The sequence below is a fragment of the Mustela nigripes genome, chromosome 4 (genome assembly GCF_022355385.1).
Source record: "Mustela nigripes isolate SB6536 chromosome 4, MUSNIG.SB6536, whole genome shotgun sequence".
In the NCBI taxonomy this organism is placed as follows: Eukaryota; Metazoa; Chordata; class Mammalia; order Carnivora; family Mustelidae; genus Mustela; species Mustela nigripes.
In genome coordinates, this window is record NC_081560.1 from 71,457,738 (window position 1) to 71,480,964 (window position 23,227).

The 23,227-nt window shown below is 37.2% G+C and overlaps 1 protein-coding gene across 7 annotated transcripts in view; it reads right to left on the reverse strand.

Annotated features, from left to right (window-relative positions):
* AKAP9 (A-kinase anchoring protein 9) overlaps positions 1-23,227 on the reverse strand; it is a 191,328-nt gene that overhangs the window by 2,951 nt on the left and 165,150 nt on the right. For all 7 annotated transcript variants that reach the window (XM_059396875.1, XM_059396877.1, XM_059396876.1 and 4 more), the window contains 12 exons: positions 20,397-20,541; positions 16,987-17,206; positions 16,119-16,269; positions 14,086-14,754; positions 13,456-13,664; positions 13,054-13,159; positions 10,390-10,572; positions 9,197-9,397; positions 7,841-8,073; positions 5,053-5,138; positions 3,496-3,625; positions 2,024-2,163 (listed from right to left, as the gene is read on the reverse strand). In XM_059396875.1, coding sequence (XP_059252858.1) covers positions 2,024-2,163; positions 3,496-3,625; positions 5,053-5,138; positions 7,841-8,073; positions 9,197-9,397; positions 10,390-10,572; positions 13,054-13,159; positions 13,456-13,664; positions 14,086-14,754; positions 16,119-16,269; positions 16,987-17,206; positions 20,397-20,541 — 2,473 coding nt within the window. The remainder of the gene's footprint in view (positions 1-2,023; positions 2,164-3,495; positions 3,626-5,052; positions 5,139-7,840; positions 8,074-9,196; positions 9,398-10,389; positions 10,573-13,053; positions 13,160-13,455; positions 13,665-14,085; positions 14,755-16,118; positions 16,270-16,986; positions 17,207-20,396; positions 20,542-23,227) is intronic.

Consider the following 23,227-nt stretch of genomic DNA (forward strand, 5'->3'; position numbering starts at 1 on the left):
GCTACAAATCTTCAATACGTAAAAAATGCAATAAAATTGCAATAAAGCAAAACACAATAAAACAAGGTATGCCTGTAGTGATATCAAATGAGACTGCTACCTATATACCAAACTAACTAGTTCATGAAGGGTAAAGTTACTATTATTCTCCATTAAAAAAATGTTTTATTTTAATGAGCCTGGGTGACTCATTAAAATAAAAAGAGTTGGCTAGGCATGCAACTCTTGATCTCAGCTGAGGTCTTGATCTCAGGGTCATAAGTTTGAGCCCCATGTTGGGCTCTGTGCTGAGCCGCAGAGCCTATTTAAAAAAAAAATGCAATAAAAAATGCTTTTTATTTTTCTAAAAAAAGTCTTATTCATACTTGAATGGATTTCTATTTCTTAGCTTTATTTATTTGAAAAGGATAGATCACATGCGCACGAGTTGAGAGACAGGCAAAGGGAGTGAATCTTCAAGGAGACACCTTGCTAAGAGCAGAGCCCAGTGCAGGGCTCGATCTTATGACCCATGAGATCATGACCTGAGCTGAAACCAAGAGTTGGGAAGCTCAACTGACCATGCCACCCTCGCACCCCTGAATAATTTTTAAAAGAGATGTTGAATATATACTTAAAAGTCATTATGGCTTGATCTGTAGCAAGGGCAGACTAATGTTAAGATGCTCTTCAAAGTTCCCACCAGGTTGAATGTTCTATACCCTCTACCTCCTGCCTCTTGAAAAATCTTTCAGTCTTTAAAATCGGAGTCTTCACTGAATTCTACTTCTGAAACTAATAATTTATGTTAATTGAATTTAAATTAAAGTAAATAAAAATAAATGAAATCTGAGTCTTGTGAAATCTAGATGCTCAAAACAATATAAAAACCAAATAATACCAAAGTCCAGCTATGATGATAACAGTTTTCTATGACTACATGTTGCTTGAGTTAGATGATTTCTTGTATGAGGAGACAAACTACTGAAAATAAATCGCTACTAGCTCTGTCTAGTTTGTGGGGATAGAACGAAAAAAAGGGTGGGTCTTAAAAGTAAAAACAAAATATTGATTTAAACTTAATTTAAAGCACATTAAATTAAAATTAAAACCTCTGAATCAGGAGTGAACTGAAGAGTGAACTGAATCTCGAAGGAAATGAGATTTTCCCACAATGAACAGGGAATCCATATGTCTATTAAGTAAGAATTTCTGTGTGTTTCTGATCAGAGGAAAAATGGTCATTCTTATAAAGTCTTTTGAATGGAACAGGTTTTGTGGATCATGCAGATGAGCACGGGGTCCGAGTAAAGATAAATGGCTGCATTAAATGCTTAAGATCACTTCCTTCCTTCTCTCATCTCCCCACCCCTAATTTGCATGCCTCAGCACATATTATAGTTGACCCTTGGACAATGTGGGGGTTAAGGATGCTGAACCCTTACACAGTCAAAAATCCATGTGTAACGTTATTCTCCCAAAACTCAACTACTAATAGCCTATTCCTGACTAAGAAAAGCCTTATAGGTAAGATAGAGTCAATTAACACGTATTTCTATATTATATGTTATATTCTTAAAATAAAGTAAGCTAGAGAAAAGAAAAATTTTAAGAAAATCCTAACAGAAAATACATTTATAGTACTGTATTGTATTCGGTGAAAAAAATCTGTATCTAAGTGGCCCTGTGCAGTTCAAACCTGTTGTTCAGAAGTCAGCTATACTTGCGAACAGGTTCTCCAGCAGACTCCGTAAGAGTCTCCAGCAGGCTCCGTAAGCCTCACAGGACTATGTACACTGGTGCCTACTGTGCATTTCGTCTAATCAATTTGAGCAGGGAATCTTTTTTGTGGGAGTGAAATCTGGGTGATAAATTATGTCTTGAGTTAAATTCCTAAGTCTAACCTGGTAACTCACAAACTAAACTCTAAGATTTGATTATCTAATGAGGAAGGTCAAGGGGTTTCAGAAAGAGAATGGAGCGCTCTGGGTCCATCCAGCACTACAGGGCTGCCAATAGTAATACATGGTGAAGCTGGGAGTACCTGACTGCACAGTTCCAAGTCGTCTCTGCAGTGCCTCTAGCCGAGTGATATAATCTGTCAGGGCTCTGTCAGGGTCATAATTCTGAAGCTGAGAACATGCTAAGGAACCAGGATTTAAATCAGCTGGAGGGCCTGGGTACCTATGAGATTGAAAATATGAACATGAATCCAAATCATCCACAAAGCAAGTAACCTAACAACCTGCCTTCACTCTGCCCTCAAAAGGTAAATCTTTAACTTGAGTTATGAACATAATAACTGATAATTGGCAAAAACAGCCAGAATTCACATTTGAACATTTCTTTACAGGTCTCTACTGTTGGCCCATAGGTAGCAAATATCTGGCTTTGCAGAAAAGTAGTTCTTGGTTTGACTATGAACTTCAGTTTTCTTATATGCAAGGCTGAATGTAGATTAGAGATTCTGAATGTATAGAACCCAGGATCAGAGAAGGTTCCCAGTAAATAATAATTACTTATTATTATAATAATTATAGTAAATTATTAATTATGTAACATATATGTCTAATATAATAAGTATCATTATCAATGCCATCCCTATAATATTTTCCAGTGATCTTATTAAGAATCAGATACTTACTACTTTTACATTACTAGGGTTAAAAATTGAAACTAGAGGGCAGAAACTGTAACTCTGCAGTATTTTTAGTACATAGCCATGCTAAAAATAAACATACATAATCTGTTAGTTCTTGTCTGTTTGTAACACCTGATGTGTTCTCCAGCTTCATAACCATGTTTCTTAAATCATTCTTTTCTTCACTCAGTGGCTGACATGTCTGGTCAGCTTAGCATTTTGCCTCAGTAGTAGTCTTTCAGTCAATTTGTCTCAAGTACTCGGGGACACTAAGCCAGGCTTAATCTGTATCCCCCAAATGTCTGAGCTTGTGATGTGTATGGGAAAAAACTTCTAATCAACTCAAAGCAGCTTCTAATTCATCATAAAAGCAGCCAGTACAGTTGCTTGTTGCAGAAGTCTTAATAAACACCATGTATGTACAAATACAGCTTGTCATGTAGGCTTTAGAGTTTTCTTTCATAATCCCCAGAGATTGTCAATTTTAGTTAATGCTTTTCCCAATGTTCAACCAGAGAACATACTAAAATAACACTTGGTTCGTTCAGTTTCCTTTTTTTTTTTAAGAAATTATTATCATCATTATTATTATGTTCACTTAAGCCACTCCATAGTAATCATTAGTTTTTGAAGTAGTATTCCATGATTCATTAGTTGTATATAATACCCAGTGTTGGTTTCCTATACTCTTGGAAACCAGGTATATATCCAAATACTGTTTTTGCTTCTCAGTCTTAGGTTATATACATCATATGCAACTATACATACACCTAGTTATTTAGACACAAAGGAGTCAAAACCCTAATACTCTCCTCTTTTGTCTGTTAAGTATTAGCACATGTAACAACTCTTAGGCATGTTTATCAAATTCTTACCTATTCTGAAAAGGTACAGGAGACCTAGAATAGTCCAGCTCTGATCTTGAGCGATACGTAGTATGTCTCGGTTCTCCATATAGCTCCAGGCCGCCAGAAGAATGATAAAATGGGTCAGTCTTTTCAGCACCTAAAGTAATCCAAAATGTACCATATTGTAAAAGAAAAACTATCAAGCCCTTGAAAAATTTCTACAAAACAGAGAAGTGCTCAGAAGACTACTATACTGCACTATACAATACTATCTCCTACTTATAGTCATCTTCTTCAATTATTCTTCCTAAAAAAGAGAAAAAACCGTTTAACTATGATTTTGTTTTCCTTCGAATGTAAGTATTTCTGATAATCTGGAACTATACCTCAAAGAAAATACATTACTTAATTGGAATATTTTCTTTTTAAAAGACCTCTTCTGGGCGCCTGGGTGGCTCAGTGGGTTAAGCCGCTGCCTTCGGCTCAGGTCATGATCTCAGGGTCCTGGGATCGAGTCCCGCATCGGGCTCTCTGCTCAGCAGGGAGCCTGCTTCCTCCTCTCTGTCTGCCTGCCTCTCTGCCTATTTGTGATCTCTGTCAAATAAATAAATAAAATCTTTAAAAAAAATAATAATAAAATAAAAGACCTCTTCTTAGTTATAATTAGAGGTGAGGAGAGGGGTGTCTGAGTATGTGTGGTTTGGGGAAAAAGATGATGTGGATAAAAAATATAACCTCAAACTACTCTACCGACTTTTACTAGAAAAAACTTGAAATCAAGATTTGCTAACTTACAACATAGAACTCAATATGGTACAAATTTCAGCTGTTTCTGTGTAAGAATGCATATTTCAAGGCACTTTGCTTAAGGTACCAAATATATTTCCTCTTTCTCTGCTCAGTAACTGGTAGAATGTGTAAAGGTGGTTTAATATCAATACACAGCTGCATTAATATAGTTATGCTGTGTGTCTGAAACTGTGTATACTTCCAGCTTCTGAGTTCATCCGTATGCATAAAATATTGAAGTTCTAATGTTTGTTTCCACTTTGAGGTGTAGAGAGAAGGAATTTTAACTGTCACCATTATATATAACCTATTTGTAAACTCAGAAACCTGAATACTGCTAAATTGCAAAATTTGAAACCATAACTACCATATGATTAACAACATTCCTATCTGGAATCAGAGTCTTAAATGCAGTTGTTAACAGGACTGGGCTCTAGAGCCAGACTGCCAGGGTGCAGTGCTGGCTCTGCCACTTCCTACCAGGTAATCTGAGAAAAACAACAAATGATTTTCATGCCTCAGTTTTTCTTCTATGAAGTGAGAATAACAGTAACCACACTTGCATCATAGAATTGGAAGAATACATGAGAATACAGGGACAAAGCAAGACCTAGTGTAAGTGGCCTATAAAAATCAACTCTCATTACTCTTTGAAACAGTAAGGCCCTTGGCTCTGTTGGTTACAGGGTTCTGGGTCTTTGGATAACAGGTACCAGAACACATTATTTGGAAGGTATTACACATATAGTAATATTAAGAGAATCACAAATACAAGAAATCCTATTTTGACGTCACCTGGATTCAGTCCAAAGCCGTCTCTGTTAATATTGATGGAACCAGAACTTGTGACTCGTTGCCACCGTCGAACCAAAAATTTCATTCTAAAAAAGACACCAATAAAAAGTTTCACAGCACATCTATAATGGAAAGTGTATAAACATACATTTCCCACAAAAATAAAGTCATTCATTTGAATATGAACACAGAACAAATTTCAACAGTCACGTGACTGCCTAATCTAAAATTATACAGAAGGGGTGCCTAGGGGCTCAGTGGGTTGAAGCCTCTGCCTTCAGCTCAGGTCGTGATCCCAGGGTCCTGGGGTTGAGCCCCACATTGGGCTCTCTCTTTGGCAGGGAACCTGCTTCCTCCTCTCTCTGCCTACTTGTGATCTTTGTCAAATAAATAAATGAAATATATATATATATTTTTTAAAGATTTTATTTATTTATTTGACAGACAGAGATCACAAGTAGGCAGAGAGGCAGGCAGAGAGAGAGAGGGAAGCAGGCTTCCTGCGGAGCAGGGAGCCTGATGCGGGGCTCAATCCCAGGACCCTGAGATCATGACCCGAGCCGAAGGCAGCAGCCCAAACCACTGAGCCACCCAGGCGCCCCAATAAATGAAATATTTTTTTTAAAAAAATTATGCAGGAGTGCCTGGGTGGCTCAGTTGTTAAGTGTCTCCTTTTGGCTCAGGCCATGATCTCAGGGTCCTGGGATCAAGCCCCACATCAGGCTCCCTGCTCAGCAGAAAGCCTGCTTCTCCCTCTTCCACTCACCCTGCTTGTGTTTCCTCTCTCGCTATGTCTCTCTCTGACAAATAAATAAAATCTTTAAGAAGATAAAATAAAATAACACAAATGTCTCCTGGTTTGTGGCAAAATAAACTAGAGCAAAACAGACTGGCTTCCCAAGAGGCACCAAAAATCTTACCTGTTGCCAGCACCAGGTTCTGACTTTAGAGGTTTAGGACTCAAAAGAGATGAAGAATAAAAGCAAAAGAGAAAAGTGAATGGGCAAATAAAGGGCGAGAAATAATGAAAAAAGAAAAGAATGGGGTGCCTGGGTGGCTCAGTCAGTTGAGTGTCTACCTTTGGCTCAGGTAGTGATCACAGGGTCCTGGGATCGAGTCTGACATCGGGTTCCTTGCTCAGCTGGGAGCCTGCTTCTCCCTCTCTCTGCCCCCTGCTTGTGCTCTCACTCCCTCTCTCTCAAATAAATAAACACAATCTTTAAAAAAAATAAATAAGTGAAAAGAATGGAGAATACAAGGCAAATGAGATGGAAGGAGAATAAAAAGACCCTTACCCTGGCAGTGAGACTGAGCTGGGAAAGCTGGAAGAGAAGTGAGGCTCTGGGATCGGGGGTGAAAAACACGAGGCTTTAAAAGGAAGGGGGATGGCAGAGCAACACACCAGCTGCAGCGAGGTGCTGCCTGCCCTACTCTGGCCCAAGGAACTTTCTAAACGCCAATTTTGATTTCTTAATTCCAATCAGTTACAAAACTCAGTTTTAGGACAGTGAAAATACAACAGACATGTAAGAGGACAAGAAAAAGAAGCAGTTAGAATGAAGTCCTTCAGTGACAACTGGCTTTTATAGAACCTTCCCAAATTCTTCCAATAAAATTAATAACTCCTGTGACCTGTCATTTAGTGTCTTCTAAGTTAGGAGCACACTGGTCTTCCCCACTAGGAAGGGAGCTGCCTTTAGGGATTTAGGCAAGCTTTATATATATTTTTTTCTTCATGTCCCAGCACTTAGCCCTATACACAGCCTACAAGGTGGTAAAAGGAATGGATGATGAGGAAGGAGGAACTGGGACCACCCGGCAACAATGTGGAACAGTAGAGGCAAGGAGGGTCTCGGACTATTAATAAGATAAAGTGTGAACTTCCTTTACAGAGCCCACACAGGTGAGACTTGGGAGCCCCGGCCAATTGTCCTAGCTCTATCACTACAGGCTTTGCAACCTTTCCCTGCCTCGGTTTCCTCATCTGTGAGATGGTATTCTGAGCTAGGTGATTTTAGCTTCTAGTTAAAAACTTCTGTTATATTTCTCAAAATGTATCAGATGTGACCTGATAGGAAGAATTTTAAAAACTGAAATTCTTTTGAAACTGTTCTGGTTCCGACATAAATAAAAAGAAGGGGAAGCATGGAGAAGCCTAGGGATCTAGGTATTTATCACTCAGGTGAGAGTACTGCAGAAGGCCAGGTCCTCAAGGGAGTTTGAGTCCTGGCTCCATTCCAACCACAAATCAGAATGAGTACCAGAGTTCCTAGCATGGAACTACCAGAGAAGAGTGACAAAAGCACTAGCACAGTCCAGTGCCCTCAAGGCTAATCTTGGGTTCGAATACAGAGTTAGGCCAGGGCTTTGTGTAGCTGAACTCCAAGAATGGGTTATTTTAGCAATGAAGAAAATGAATGTGTAGCCCAAGTAATTTTTTAAACCGCCCCCCTTTTGTGATCCCTTTTATTTATATATCTGAGCTAGTTCATGGGTTTATTCAGAGTTAAAATATAAAATAAAACAAACAAACAAAAAATCCAGATTGGACATGCCAGCTATGAGTTACCAGCTCCCTGCCTCTGGGAAGCACTTTTCAGAGGGTCCCCATGGTATAGCATAAAGTATCACTGGCTAAGAGGATGAAAGAAAGAAGCCCGCATGTTTTAATGATGGCAAATGTCTCCTACTGTATGAATACAGAGCACAATAGGCAGAGAAAAGAAAGGATTAAAAATCTAAATCCTTTTAGGGCCTATTAAAATGCATTTTCCTCCCAGCACTTTACCTTGAAATTGCCATGGACACTCTGACAGCTGACCGAAACCTGGTGAAGCCCTTTGGACGGTTGGTAAGCACCTCGAGGTCTGTGAAGGCCGGCTGTCCCCCCATCCGGGCAAGCAGAGCCAGTGTGGCATCCTCACATTCCTGGAACCCACCCAGTAACAACAGCAGGTAGTTCTTCTGATAAATGAGAGCTTTCCGGAAACTTTCTGCCCGAAGGTATTTACCATAAATTCTCTAATGTTAAAAAAAAAGGAAAGAATATAAAGCCATTATTAAGAAGCCATTCAAATTGTTCTCTAGAGGAAGATAACCTAGATTTTATTTTAAAAAGGGGTAGTAGCAGAATGGCAGACACCTTCCTACTGTTTTCTACTCAGTCAGCAAAGTTGAAGGTGAAGATAATCAACCTTAAATTTTACACTTCTGTCTCTTTTTAGTCAGTGGAACGTGAATACAAACCTTATACTTAGGTTTTTGCTTTATTTTGGATTTTAGCCCCTAAAATTCATCATGTTTACTGTAAATATTTTTGTCTTTCCATTATCATTTCAGTTTTTCTTCTCTAACTGCATAGAGCTACTTTTATTATTTAGGCCCACTAATTTATTTAACCTTTTTTTATTTAATGTTTTCAATGTTAATGTCCTCTGTCCCTTTAAGAGTCATAAGCTTAGGTTCACTCCACATTTAAAAACATATTCCAGGGGCACCTGGGTGGCTCAGTGGGTTAAGCCTCTGCCTTTGGCTCGGGTTGTGATCTCAGGGTCCTGGGATCGAGCCCCACATCGGGCTCTCTGCTCAGCAGGGAGCCTGCTTCCCCTTCTCCCTCTGCCTGCCTCTCTGCCTACTTGCGATCTTTCTGTGTCAAATAAATAAATAAAATCTTTAAAAATAAATAAATAAATAAATAAATAAATAAAAACATATTCCAAACATTTTTCTTTCTTTCTGTTTTGGATTTTATGTTAATGGATTAAAAGTAGTTTTATTACAATATTCATTAGTCAGTAGAGAGGCTGTTCAGAGGGCTTACCATCTTACAGAGCATGGTGATGCTCTGATATTGAAAGTAGTAGAGCTTGGGTTGGCAGTGGAAAAGAGAATTTCTGTAATCTATTAGGAATGAGATGGGGGGAAACGAAATCATGAGCTCATGCTGCCATGAGGGCATGCCTTGCCACTAAGGTTCTGCGACCAGCTAGAGACCTGCATTCATGACACACACTGAATAGTGAGATGTAGAGACAGCGTAAATGCCACCTAAATTTCTTTACTCTGTTAAGGTTAGAGAGAGATGAAACAAGGCAAGAACAGAAGAGCAGCTTTGGTATTTGTTTCGAAGGAAGATGGCTCCTACCTTTATAGCAGCATGCTCAGAATCAGGGCTCAGATTCTGAAGTAAAGCTTCATTTCTTAGCTCAGCTTTCAGTTTGTGCACTTCAGCTTCTGCTCTTTTCAAGGACTTTTGGAGAGTCAGCTTTTCTCTGTTCCAGACTTCTTTTTCAGAAGCAATGATGGCTTCAATGTTGGCACCACCACTGAATGAAAACCTAGAAGACTGCAGAGACAGGAGCCTACTTAATGATTTTTAGGAATAAGTCTCTGAAGAAAAATCTAAATTAAACACACTAAATGTATTCCCTGTGGGAACCTGAGCTTTCCAGTCTCAGACAGGGAGCGTTCAAAGCCAATCTCAATTGACAGTAAAGAACATATAATGACTTTAATTATATGGTCCTTTGCTTAGTAGATTAATTTTAAAACTAAAAATCCCTATGGGAGTCTAGCCCCAAGGAAAGACCTCTGAAATTAAAAAAGTCTATAGAGACTTAATAAATGGACCATGTGGGTTCAAATGTAAGACCTATGCCTGAAATAGCCCACTGCAGAAATGGGGGGAAAAAAACCACTCACCCTGCCCACAGGGATGTGGTTCGCTACAGAAGCAGTGTGGATGTGTTATCGTGTATTTGACTGCACAGTTGTCTCACGAGTCTTTCCTAGCTTTATATTATATTCCTATCTTTGTATTACAGAAGCTAGCAGTTTATTTTATAGCTTTTAACTGAAAAACGTTAAATAAACTGCTAGAGTGGTTATTAGGCCGAAATACAGAATTTAATATCATCTTCCACTTGAGTCACAAACATAATAACTAATAACTAACCGATAAGAACAGAAAGAATTCACATTTGACTATTTCTTTACATGTATCTACCAGTGGTCCATAGGTAGCAGAGTATCTGGCTTTGGTTAAGATAAGCAGTTCTTGGTCTGACTACAGACATCAGTTTTCTCATGTGTAAGGCTGAATGTGGATTAAAGACTCTAAATGTATAGAACCCAGGATCTGGCCCAGAGAAGGCTCCCAATAAAGAATGTTTGTTGTTATTATTATTATTATTATTGTCATCTCTATAACATTCTCCCATAATCTTACTAAGAATCAGATATTTAATATTTTTATATTAGGGTTAAGAATTGAAACCAGAGAGCAGAATTTATAATCCTGCAATATTTCTCACGTGGCCATGCTAAAATTAGACGTACATAATCTCTGCCAGCTCCTGTCTGTCGATACCACCTGATCTGTTCTTCTAGCTTCATAACCATATTTCTCAAATCATTCTTTTCTTCTGCCAGTTGGCTGATATGTCCTGTCAGCTCAGCATTTTGTCTCAGCAGTCTTTCAGTCAATGAGCCACAAGTACCACCTGGAGACACTAAACCAGGCTAGAAAGATAAAATGGTATTAAGGTCGTAGAAGCACAGATATTTATGAACAATGCACATAAACATGTGAACGGGCACTGAGAAAAACAGATTTCATGAAGAACTGGTGCTTGATTTGAGTCTTGAATAACTAGGAAGAATTTCACAAGTAGGAAGGAAGGAAGGGAAGGGCATCTGAAGCAGAAGGAATAGCATGTATAAAGGTACAGTGGTTTTGCTTGAGAGAGTGTTGGTTTTAGGGAGCTACAAGTCGCTTGATAAGGCACGAGTAAGGGTTGCCTTCACTTTATAGGTAACAGACCTAAATGTAGGAAGTGAAGAGCCATAAACGGCCTCTAGATAAGAAGGTGCCACAAACAAAATTTATGTTTTAGAAAAATTCCTTTGGTAGCAGCACGCAAAGTACAGTAAATTAGGGAAGACCATCCCAGTGTTAGGTGGACACATCAGGAAGTCATTACAACAGTTCAGATAAGAAATATTAGAAACCTGAATAAAGGCAATGACTAAGGGCACATTGGACAGATATTTAGGAGGTAAAAGCATGAGACTTAGTCACCACTAGGACACAAAAGTGAGAGTAAAGGAAAGTGGTCTATGGTGACTTGCAACTTTATAAACTGGGCAGTACCAGGACCAGAAACATGGGTTGTGGACAGGAGGAGGAAAGAAAGATGATGCTCAGTCTGGAATGTGCCTAAGAGGTTCCTAAGGGATAACTATGGGGTCCATTTCCCCAAGCAAAGAGTTCCTGTAACTCATGTAAAATATAAACCTGGACCACAGGAGAGAGATACAGACTAGAGCCCCAGGCCTCTAGAAGATCAGGTCCATAAGGGTGAGACTTTTTTTTTTTTTTTTTTTTAAGATTTTATTTATTTACTTGATAGAGATCACAAGTAGGCAGAGAGGCAGACAGAGAGAGAGAGGAAGGGAAGCAGGCTCCTTGCTGAGCAGAGAGCCCCATTCGGGGCTTGATCCCAGGACCCTGGGACCATGAGGAGCCGAAGGCAGAGGCTTTAACCCACTGAGCCACCCAGGTGCTCCAAGGGTGAGACTTTTATCAGATTTGTTCATTGTAGCTCAGAACCCAGGATAGTACCTGGCATATAACAAGTGCCTGATACAAGTATATTCTGTTCAATAAATAAGTCTACTGAGAACTCAGGCTGTGGAAATGAATGAGCTTTCACAGAGAAGAAACATGATGAGGATAGGAGGAAGAGGAATTCATGAAGATGACTGATGAAAGAAAAGGAAGAAATAAGAGAATATTGTCACAAAAGGTAAAAAAAGGAGGATTTTTAAGATGGGAGAGGTCAAAAGTGTCAAATGCTATAAAGAAGTCAAGAAAGAGAATGAAAAGATTTATCAGATTAGTCAACTGAAGACACTGGTGGCATTCCACGGGTGGCTTTGAGAGTGGTGAGGGTAGAAGCCAGACTATTCTTGCAAAAAACTTCCTTATCATAACACAATAAAATGTTACTATAATTATTCAATAGTGATAATGAAAGTTAATTTCCCCTCAAATTTTCACTCTCTTCTATTATGGAAAAGCAAATTATTATTAATGTTTAAAATAAGTGAAAAGATCAAGTTAAAAACGCTTTAGAAAATACAGTGTCAGTTGCAAATGATTCATACAGCTCCATTCAAACTGTTCTTGATATCTCATAAGTTTTTAAAAAAATTAAATTAAATTAAAAAAGAATACTTATAGATAAGTACAATATATTTTATATGTATATACACAAACATATCTATACTATAAACGCCATCCATATATCTATACACACACAGACATATAGAGACAACTGATACCACATGTTTTGATGAATAATCTATTTTCAAGTAGAGAACCACATTATAGGTGAGTACTTCATTAGAAGTGTGTGCCTGTGCTCCACACAGATATATTTACCCCAAAGAGGCAGATTTACTGAAAAGAAGGGCCATATGTACCCCAATGTGCACAGCAGCAATGGCCATAATTGCCAAAGTGTGGAAAGAGCCAAGATGCCCTTTGACAGAAGAATGGATAAAGAAGTTGTGGTCCATATATATAATGGAATATTATGCCTCCATCAGAAAGGATGAATACCCAACTTTTGTATCAACATGGACAGGACTGGAGGAGATTACACTGAGTGAAATAAGTCAAGAAGAGAAAGTCAATTATCATACAGTTTCACTTACTTATGGAGCATAAGGAATAACACAGATGGTATTAGGAGAAGGAAAGGAAAAGTGAATTGGGGTAAATTGGAGGGGGAGAAGAAGCATGAGACTGTGGACTCAGAAACAAACTGAGGGCTTTGGAAGGAAGAGGGGATGGAGGGATGGGTGTGTCTGGTGGTGGGTATTAAGGAGGGCATGAATTGCATGGTGCACTGGGTGTGGTGCATAAACAGAGAATCTTGGAACACTGAAGAAGTAAAATTAAGTTTAAAAAAAAAAAAAGAATTTTTAAAGTCTTACCTCTTCCCCTGTTTGGCCAGTTAATTTCTGTAGTTGTAAAATAATTCCATCAATATTTTCCTGAACCCACATGAAATCTTCATCATCGGCTGTTTCAAACGGTAGTCTTCAAGAAAAAGACAGAAAGTCAAAACATACCTTTCTCAATTAATGGTGCTGACCAGCACAAACTTAACCGATTAGGTGGCACTCTATTTCACCTATCTTCTCCCTTACATTAAAGTGCTCTCTTTCCAGGGCTCAAGGTGTTCAGATATGTTAAAAGAATAACATCTCCTAATGTGAACATGCATTAACTTTAAAATTTCAATTCCCCGCCCTTGGCTAGCTATTAGTGAGGGGTAGGCTCTATCCAGCTTGTCTAAGAATGCCATTTCCAAACATCAGGAGGAATAGTCTAACCTATTGGAGGCTTTCTGGGCCAGATGTTGCAGTTTTGAAGCCACAAGTTGAAGCTTTTGTCTGAGGATTTCTAATTCATGATTATAGCCAGCTCCTCCTTCATTCATTTCAACCAGCTTAGAATAACTTGATTCCTTTGTCTCTCCTTCTATTTTCTGTTGAAGAACCCAATTTCTAGTTCGATCACTGGTTAAACTCCATGTGGTTGGCTAGCAATTTTTGGCAGAAAAAGAAAAAAGCAGTAATTCAAATGAACAGTGAATCACATTTTTTCTCAAGGGAACACACTTATTTATGGTTTATACTCCAAATAAGTTTCCATGAATTTCCTTTTTTTAAAAAAATCATTTGTTCCTAACTATTTATTTTTATTTTTAAAAAGATTTCATTTATTTATTTGAGAAAGAGAAAGGCTGAGAGAACAAGTGAGAGGAGGGGGAGAGGGAGAAGCAGACTCCCTGCAGAGTAGGGAGCCTGACATGGACTCGATCCCAGGACCCTGGGATCATGACCTGAGCCATCTAGACGCCCTGTCCATAACTGTTTAAATAATTTAGTCCAGTACTAAATTATATGTTCAAAGGGCTATAGTATTCTTTTAAAAAATATTTTAAAACAGTATCAATTTACCTCATTAAGATTCTGATAGAGAATTCTTCTACTTTCTCGTTTTTCTTCTCGTTCTAGTTCTTGTTTCTGGAATTCCTGCATAATTCCCTGCAGTCGCTTTCCTTCAAGGTCTAACTTATAAACTTGTTGCCTTTTCTCCTCCAGCTGGCGCTGGAGATCTTCCACTTTGGACTGGAGCTCATGCATTTTTTTCTGTCCCTCAGTGTTGGCCTCTTGTTCTGTCTGCAACGTCTTCCTGTGAACCTGCCTATCCTTTTCCATTTGCTGTCTTGTTTGCAAAGAATCCAGTTTATATTTCTCGGTCTCATTTAACAATTCTACTATGCGACTGTGTTTCTCCTCCAGCTGTTTCTGTAGCTCTTTAAGGAGGTCCTCAGAGGGTAGGGAGGGCCGAGGCTGCCCACTATCATCACTGCTCTGCAAGTGAGCATGCAATTCTCGCTCCCTATCCAGGGTACTACTCATCTCCCGTATTCGAACTTTCTCAGATTCAAGAAGTACTTGAAGCTCTAAGTTTCGACCTCGTTCTTCTGATAGCTGGGCATCATGTAGCACTCTCTGTGATTCTATTTTCTCCTGTGATTCATTAAGTAGTTGTTTCTGTTGCTCCAAAAGTAGATTTAGCTGAATATTCCTTTGTTTCTGACCCTCAAGTGAAAATTTCAAATCCTTGTAGAAGAAAGTTGAATTTAAGAATTTGTTAAAATTATTAAAAATCCTTTATAAGTATACTATAATTATCCTTTAGTAATACTAAGTTGGTAGTATTTGGTAATAGAACGGATTATCCAGGTTACTAAATTTTCAATGGTTAGAGCTTAATTATTTGGACAGCCAGATGATTTTCATCAAAGAATATAAAAAAAAAATAGATAAACTAAATAATACTTTCTCTCCAAACATTAATCATATCTAGTCAAGGAATATGAAGCAGGGTATATTCCGTCTTGAAATAATGACTTTTTAAAAAAAAAAGATTTATTTATTTTATTTATTTATTTGACAGAGACAGAGATCACAAGTAGGCTGAGAGGCAGTCAGAGAGAGAGAGGAGGAAGCAGGCTCCCTGCCAAGCAGAGAGCCCAATGCAGGACTCGATCTCAGGACCCTGAGATCATGACCCGAGCCGAAGGCAGAGGCTTAACTCACTGAGCCACGCAGGTGCCCTCGAAATAATGACCTTTAAAAATATAAATATTTCCAATATAATGTGACATGATTTCCCGAAAAGTCTCATTCTGTCCAATGTCACATATTAAAAATAATAGGGCTTCTGGGGAAAGCAGAGTTAGGGACAAACTACTGAAAACTTATACAAATTTTAATAATAAAAAACAGAAATCAGTACTCAAGGGGACATCCTGTCCTGTCAGAGAGCTCACTATGCCTGAAGGCTACTAAGATGGACATTCAAAAAAAAAAACCCAACAAAACAAAAAGTAATAGGGCAGAAATGTCTGCTACTTGGTTTTTTAGCATACAGCTAGTGAGCACCACATGTGAATGGAAGAAGAGCTCTGAGCCAGTAGGGCCATCATAAACATGGGCCCTGTGGGTGCAGTACAACCCACCCTGAGCTGTGAGCTGTGCACGGCTGGGCAATGCCTCTTTGGAGTGAAGAGGCTTCATTTTCAATTTTTTAAAAATGTAACCGTGAGGGCTCCTGCTGCTAGAAAGGTGTCATTGCTCCCCTTCCTAGGAGAAAACTAGAATCAAAACTGCTTGGAGTTAAACTGAAATGGATGCGCTATTTATCAAGTTGTATATGCACTAACTCAAATTCTCCAAACACACATCGTAGCAGAACAGTCTGTATGCACACCTCGATGTAGCAAAAAAAAAAAAACTGCATCATACCATTAGCATTTCCTAGATAGATATTAAGACAACATACTAGTATTCCACATATGGTAAACAACTTACTGTACCTCGTAGAGTCTAAGCCTGACATTTTAGAAAGAGGAAAGTCTCAAGACTCACTCTCTTCTGTTGTTTTGGATTTTCCAGACTTTTAAAGACGAAGGTAACAGTACCTCAAGTTCTTCTTTATCCCGCTCTTCATTGCGTCCTAGTTTGGCTTTCTCCTTCTCCAAAGCCCACTGGAGCTCTCTGGACTTTTTCTGTTCACTTGCTAACGTGTCATTAAGCAAATGTACTTCATCGGTTTTATCTTTGACTTCCAACCTAAATGAGAGACAACTGAACTTTTATAAAGTCACTTTAACTAAGTTTATATTGAGAGAAAGAACTTCCACTGAAAGGGGAGGCATATTATAAACTATTTAATAGGAAAATACTAGCCACACGAAGATTAAAGATTTCTGACTGTGGTTTATTTCAAATTAACTGTTTCTAGTAATACAACTTTTAACTATTATTTAGCAGTATAAACAACTTATTTTTATAAAATAACATTAATAGAAATTTTCCTCTGTCTTTTACTGAAGGGAAAACAGTGGGAATCACCACTGTTAATGTGTCCTTGGCAAGCAGAATATCTCACTATTTATACCAACAACTTATCCTTTTCACAAAAGCATTATATTTTAAAACATTTTGTATATTTTAGGTAGATGAACCACAAGTTTTATTGACATCATAAGTATCACTTCAAATTACTTGGTGATAAAACAGAAGTCAAAATTATTTATCTTATGCAATAAGTGTCCAATAGAACTGAACTCACAGCAGAGAAGATGCCAATACCTAATGAATTTATCATTTGGAAAAATTTGGGAGTTTTTCCTTTCCACTGTAATTTTTCCTATAAATAACAAAGTTTCAAGTTATTTACACTTTATGTATAATGTTATGCTTTTATAAGATCTGCATAATGTCTGTGATTAAAATTACTCCATTTCCTTCACCCAAATAGGTTTATAATAAGGAAGCCTGACATACCTGAAGGCTTCTAATTCCTTTAGGTGCTTATGTTGTGCCTTGAGTGTTGTTTCTAGTTCCAGTTTAGTTTGTGCAAGTTCACTCTTCAGCTCAGCAACCACCATTTTCTCAGAACTCAGTTGTTCCTGCAGCTCTGCTGCTCTGTCCTTCACACTGCTGAGCTCCACTTGCATCTCCAGCATCTGAGACTGCTTCTGCTGTATATTATACTCCAAGAGCTCTAAATGGAAAATTATTAATACTTAAATCACAATCTTACAACACATATTTGGTTTATAACTATTTTACTGATGAGAACTGATTGTTGATTTAGGAGATAGCTGAAAAGCAAATGTGAAAAGATTACAGTCAAAGTTGCCAATTTATAAAAATACGTATCATGACTATTTTCCTCATAGTGCTAATGGTCAAGATTTCAGAACTATAAATACATAAGAATGATAACAATTTAATAAAATATATTAATCAATGCAAGACATGAAATAAAATAAATGCCAGGTGTTCACAAATACTATACACAGAAGTGTATATTTGCTCAAGTAGAATTTCAATAGCTCACACTAAAAAACGCCAATAATTATTAAGAGCCACACAAAGCACTTGCAGGAGTTTGGTACGTAACCATCACTACAGTGCTGAGTACGGCTTGCTGGTTTTGTTTAGCACCCCTCTGCAGATAGTCCCTAGGAACTTTACTGTCATATAAGACTGGATCACAGTTTGTTCTTTAAACACCAAGAAAACCCCTGCTACAAGTCTGTTACAATGAAAACAAATGAAAATATTTAAATCCCTAAGTAAAATAAATGAAAAAAATGTTAAGAAATATGCACCAGGAGCCTGCTTTTGCAAAAAATATAAACCTGTACACATAAGGCATTAATAAAGGTCTGCAGATAAATATATTTACCTAGGTGTTAAGAGTTGGGTTAACAGTAGGATTTAGGAGATTCTAAGGGGGTACCCTATTTTTTTTTTAATAAAATGTTTTCTTTTATTTATTTATTTGACAGAGAGGGAAATCACAAATAGACAGAAGTAGGCAGAGAGGCAGGCAGAGAGAGAGGGAGAAGCTGGCTCCCTGCTGAGCAGAGAGGACGATGCAGGGCTCCATCCCAAGACCCCGGGATCATGACCTGAGCTGAAGGCAGAGGCTCAACCCACTGAGCCACCTAGGAGTCCCCCCTATTCCTTTGTTTTAATCTATTCTTTTGTTTACTTTTTTTACTCTTTTACTTGTTTTTACTCATTTACTTGTTTACTCTTTACTTTTATTGTACTCTATTCTTTATTCTTTTGTTTCTCCATTCTACCTTGAATGTATTTTCAACTTAAAAAATTTTATCAAAACTCATCACTTGATATTACAATTCACTGATTTTAGGAGATAGGAATAACATTGGCCTTAGAAGACAATCATGTTAGTTTAAGCTTTTTTTTCTTTTTAAAAATTTATTTGAGAGAAAGAGAGAGCATAGGCATGAGGCACAGAGGGAGGAGAGAGAATCCTAAGCAGACTGTGCCAAGCACAGACTCTATCTTAGGACTATGAGCTTATGACCTGTAACAAAACCAAGAGATGAACGCACAACCAATTGCCCCTCAGGCACCCATTAGTGTAAGCTTTTAAAACTATTTCTTAGGGGTACCTGGGTGGCTCAGTGGGTTAAAGCCTCTGCCTTCAGCTCAGGTCATGGTCTCAGGGTCCTAGGATTAAGACCTGCATCGGGCTCTCTGCTCAGCGGGGAACCTGCTTCCTCCTCTCTCTGCCTGCTTCTCTGACTACTTATAATCTCTGCCTATCATATAAATAAATAAAATCTTTTTAAAAAAACTGTTTCTTAGAAGAATCTAAGGATGTACAAATATAAATATGTATCTATATTTTCAATGGGGTTCTATTTAACTTAAATAATAACAAAGTAAAATAATACTAATCAAGTCTCCAAAAATAATCTTCAGTTAATCTTATGTCTAAATATAAGATATATATGACCTCATTATACCTGTTTTCTCTGAGATATTTTAAGATCTGTAAAATTTTTAGTTGTTCAATGACAAATATGAGACTACGGTATAACTTTCAAAATTTGTAAAAAATAGGTATTTCTGCCATTATAGCAAACAAAACTGAAGACTAAAATGTCTCTTTGCTACATCTGGTGAAAAGTAGATTGTATTTTAATCCCTAATGATTTCCATCCACAGCTCAATTTATTTTAACAGACAACCCTACCAAATAATGGGGAAAATACATGAATAAGCATACTACAAAGGCAAAAAATCCAGGTAGCCAATATGATATGATGAATGAAACCACTTCTGGTAATTAGAGAAATCACATTAAAATTACACAATTAAAACCACAGTAACAATCCACTGCATATCCATAAGTTTGGCAACAAAGGTCTGACAATGTCAACTACCAACAAATAAGTGAAGCAACAGGACTCTCTTACTCAGCTACTCAGCTGGCAAGCTTACACACTGACGGGACCACTTTGGATTACAAAATAAATGTGAAATGATATAGTCTAAGACTCAGCAATTCCACTCCTGGGAGTGAATATATACACCCAGAAAACTCATGTTATGTATGCAGCAGCAAAATAGTGTAACAATGTGCAGAATAGCACTGGTTTTAACAGCTAAAAAGCAGAAATAACCCAAACAGTCAACCACAGAAAGGATATATAAATTGTAAGAATTCTGTAAAGTAACAAAAGCAAATGAACTGAAGATAAATGCAGTAACTTAGAAAAATATTATAGAGAGGTAAAAGAAGCAAGATACAAATACATACAGAATAGTAAAGTTCAAAAGCAGGAAAACATCAAACTTACATGGTTTAGGAATATACAAATAAGTAGTAAAACTAAAGAATAATCAGGATAATGGATTCCTCTAGACTACAATAGTAGAGTGTGTTTGGGAAGGAGCTTCTGAGGTACTTGACATGGGTAAAGTTTTCACAGACATTCATTTAAAGATGTTATCCTGTATATTTTTGCATTTTGCACTTTCCTATATGTACACTTAAGTTTACAATAAAAAAAGATTAAAAAAGAAATAGTTACTTTCATTGTAGATTTCATTTTCTTTTAGGGGGTTATCTTGACAAAGAACTTCAAAACAAAAAAAGATAATGAGCTTAATGGGCTACTTTTAAACAACCTGATCAAAGCAATGCCTATTCATCTTAAGTTTTAAATATATCTGTTTAAAAACTAACTGGACAATCCTTTAATTCCCAGAGTCATTAATATAGATTATTTCCAATATAATGAGAATGAGAAGAAATTGTGACTAAAAGGAAATGTGTTTTAGATGAGTAATAATTCAAAGAAGGAAAACAGAGTGAAATAGTTCACTTATTTGCCGCCATCATGTGAGACTGATATACAGCATACCTTGGCTTGGTTGATCATTCTCTTGCTCTCTTTTCAGAGTAATTTTCCTACCATTCATTTGAGCATGCAGTGCTTGAATTTCAGATAACAAACTCCTTCTGTCTGCTTTTTGGATGCATTCCATAGCTGCTTGATATTCAATACTCTATAATAATGCAAAGCAAAAAATCAAACGAAGAGAGTTATAAAGACAATAATACTAACAATCAGGAAGTCTGGAAAAAAAAACTACCACCACCAAAAACATAAATGGAACGCACATGCTGAAATTTTGGAAAGATGTTAATTTTCTCTTCCAATTCATTAGGATTTATTTTTTAATTATTAATCTTCACATTTACTTTGAAAATTTTCAAACATACAAAATGAGAAGAATATAATAAACACTCATGTACACAGCCCAAGAAATAGCACCTATCAGCTAAAGCCACCTCTATACAACTCCCTGAACATTTCCTCTGTACCACCTACTTGAGAAATACTCAAATTCTAAGTCTGGTGTTATTTTCATGTGCTCTGTGCATTATCTTATATACACACATGCGTACAGTATGTTTTGCATGCTTTAAAACTTTATATAAATGGCATCATATGGTGTATTCACCTTTGCATAATTTGTCTTCACTAAATGAATTTAAGTGAACTTCATGTTGGTGAACCATCTGGGTTGGCACATACAGCTCTATTTCACAGTCATTTTCAATGTTAGATAGTATTTCATAGTATGAAGTATACAGTACATTTTGAGCATCTTTTCATACATTTATTGGATACTTTTTTGTGCACATAATTTGTATCATTTGTTCATTTTTCCAGTGGATGTTTTATTCTCATTGGATATTTGGTCAGTAGTTTCCTTTCCTTATAATGTCTTTGTGTGGTTTAAGATTCAGCAATAATGAGGCCTGGGTGGCTCAGTCAGTGAAGTGTCCAACTCTTGATTTCGGTTCAGGTCATGATCACAGGGTTCTGAGACTGAGCCACATGTCAGGCTCCGAGCTCAGCATGAAACCTGCTTGAGATTCTCTCCCTCTGCTCTTCCCCCCTCACACATGCTTTCTCACTTTCAAATAAATAAATCTTAAAAAAAAAAAAGTAGAAGAATCAGAGCAGTACTGGTTACATAGAATGGGTTGGGAAGTGTTCCCTTCTCTTCTTAAATTTAAGAGTCTGTGAAGGAAAGCTATTATTCTTTAAACATCTGGTAGAATTCACCAGCGAAGCCATCTGATCATAGACTTTCTTTTATTTTATCTTCATTAAAGTAATGAGTCACATGAGTTATTTATTTATTTTAAATGTATTTTTTTTAAAAAGAGTTTATTTATTTAACAGACAGAGATCACAAGTAGGCAGAGAGGCAGGAAGAGAGAGAGGGGGAAACAGGCTCTCCACCGAGCAGAGAGCCTGATGTGGGGCTCGATCCCAGGACCCTGAGATCATGACCCCAGCCAAAGGCAGAGGCTTTAACCCACTGAGCCACCCAGGTACCCCACATGTGTTATTTTTAATGGTATGCTACCTTTGCATTCCTGAGTAAGCATAAGGTGACTGTGTCTCTAAAAAAAAAATACAAAGATTTGGTTTGGCATTTTGTTAAGAATTTTGCATCTATGTTCATGAATAAAACGGGCCCATAGGTTTTCTTTCTTATATTTTCTTTGTCTGACTTTGGTAACAGGGTTGTATTATTAGACTCTTAACATAACTGCAAGGCATTCCCCCAGTCTCCAACAACGTGAAGCACATGTTTAATTCTGGAATTAGACATTCCTTGAATGTATGCAGACTTCACCTGTAAAACCTTTTGAACTTGGTGTAATTCTTTTGGGTAAATTTTTTTGAACTATTTTTTGTTATTTTGACATAATTTCGCCTACAGAAGAGCTCCAAAAATTGGGCAAGGAATTCCCATATATCACTCACCCAAATTCTCTAAATGTTAACTACATTTGTTTTATCACTCTCTCTGTGTATATATATCTCTGTATGTATGTAACTACACACATACACATCCTTATTTTTCTTTTCTAAAATGTGTGAAGTAGCAGACAGATGCTCCTTTACCCCTAAGAACTATAGTATTGTATTTCCTAAAAACAAGAACATTCTCTTACAAACACAGTACAATTATAAAAGTAGAAATTAATCTACATAATACTATTATTTAATGTACAAAACTTATTTGTTCCCATGTGCCCTTCAGCCAATACTCTCTGATGATCACATCTAACATAACTATAGTACATTATCAAAAATAGGTTTAGACATTGGTACAATTCTATTTAAATCACAAGGCTTACTGAGATTTCACTAGTTTTTACAAATAGTCATTCACTCTCCTGGTGTACAGTACTTTGAAATTTTGTCACATGCCTAGGTTTTAGTCACCACCACCATAGTCAGGATACGGACCTGTTTCATCACCACAAAGAAACTCCTTCGTAGTCACCTTTCCCCAGCCATAATCCTTGATAACCGCTGATCTGTTCACTATCACTATAATTTTGGCATTTCAAACGTTATATAAGAGGTTTAGAGTATCAATAGTCTATTCCTTTTTAACTGCTAAGTAGTATTTCATTGTATGAATGTACTTTAATTTGTTTATCCGTTTACCTGTCAAAAGACATTGGGTTGTTTCCAGTTTTAGAGTATTACAAGTAAAAATTGCTATGACTGTTCTCGTATAGATCTTAATGGAGATACAGCTTTCATTTCTGATAAACACCTATGAGAACATGACTTCTAGGTCATACAGTAAGTATCCATATATTTTTTTTATTAAAGATTTTATTTATTAATTTGACAGACAGAGATCACAAGTAGGC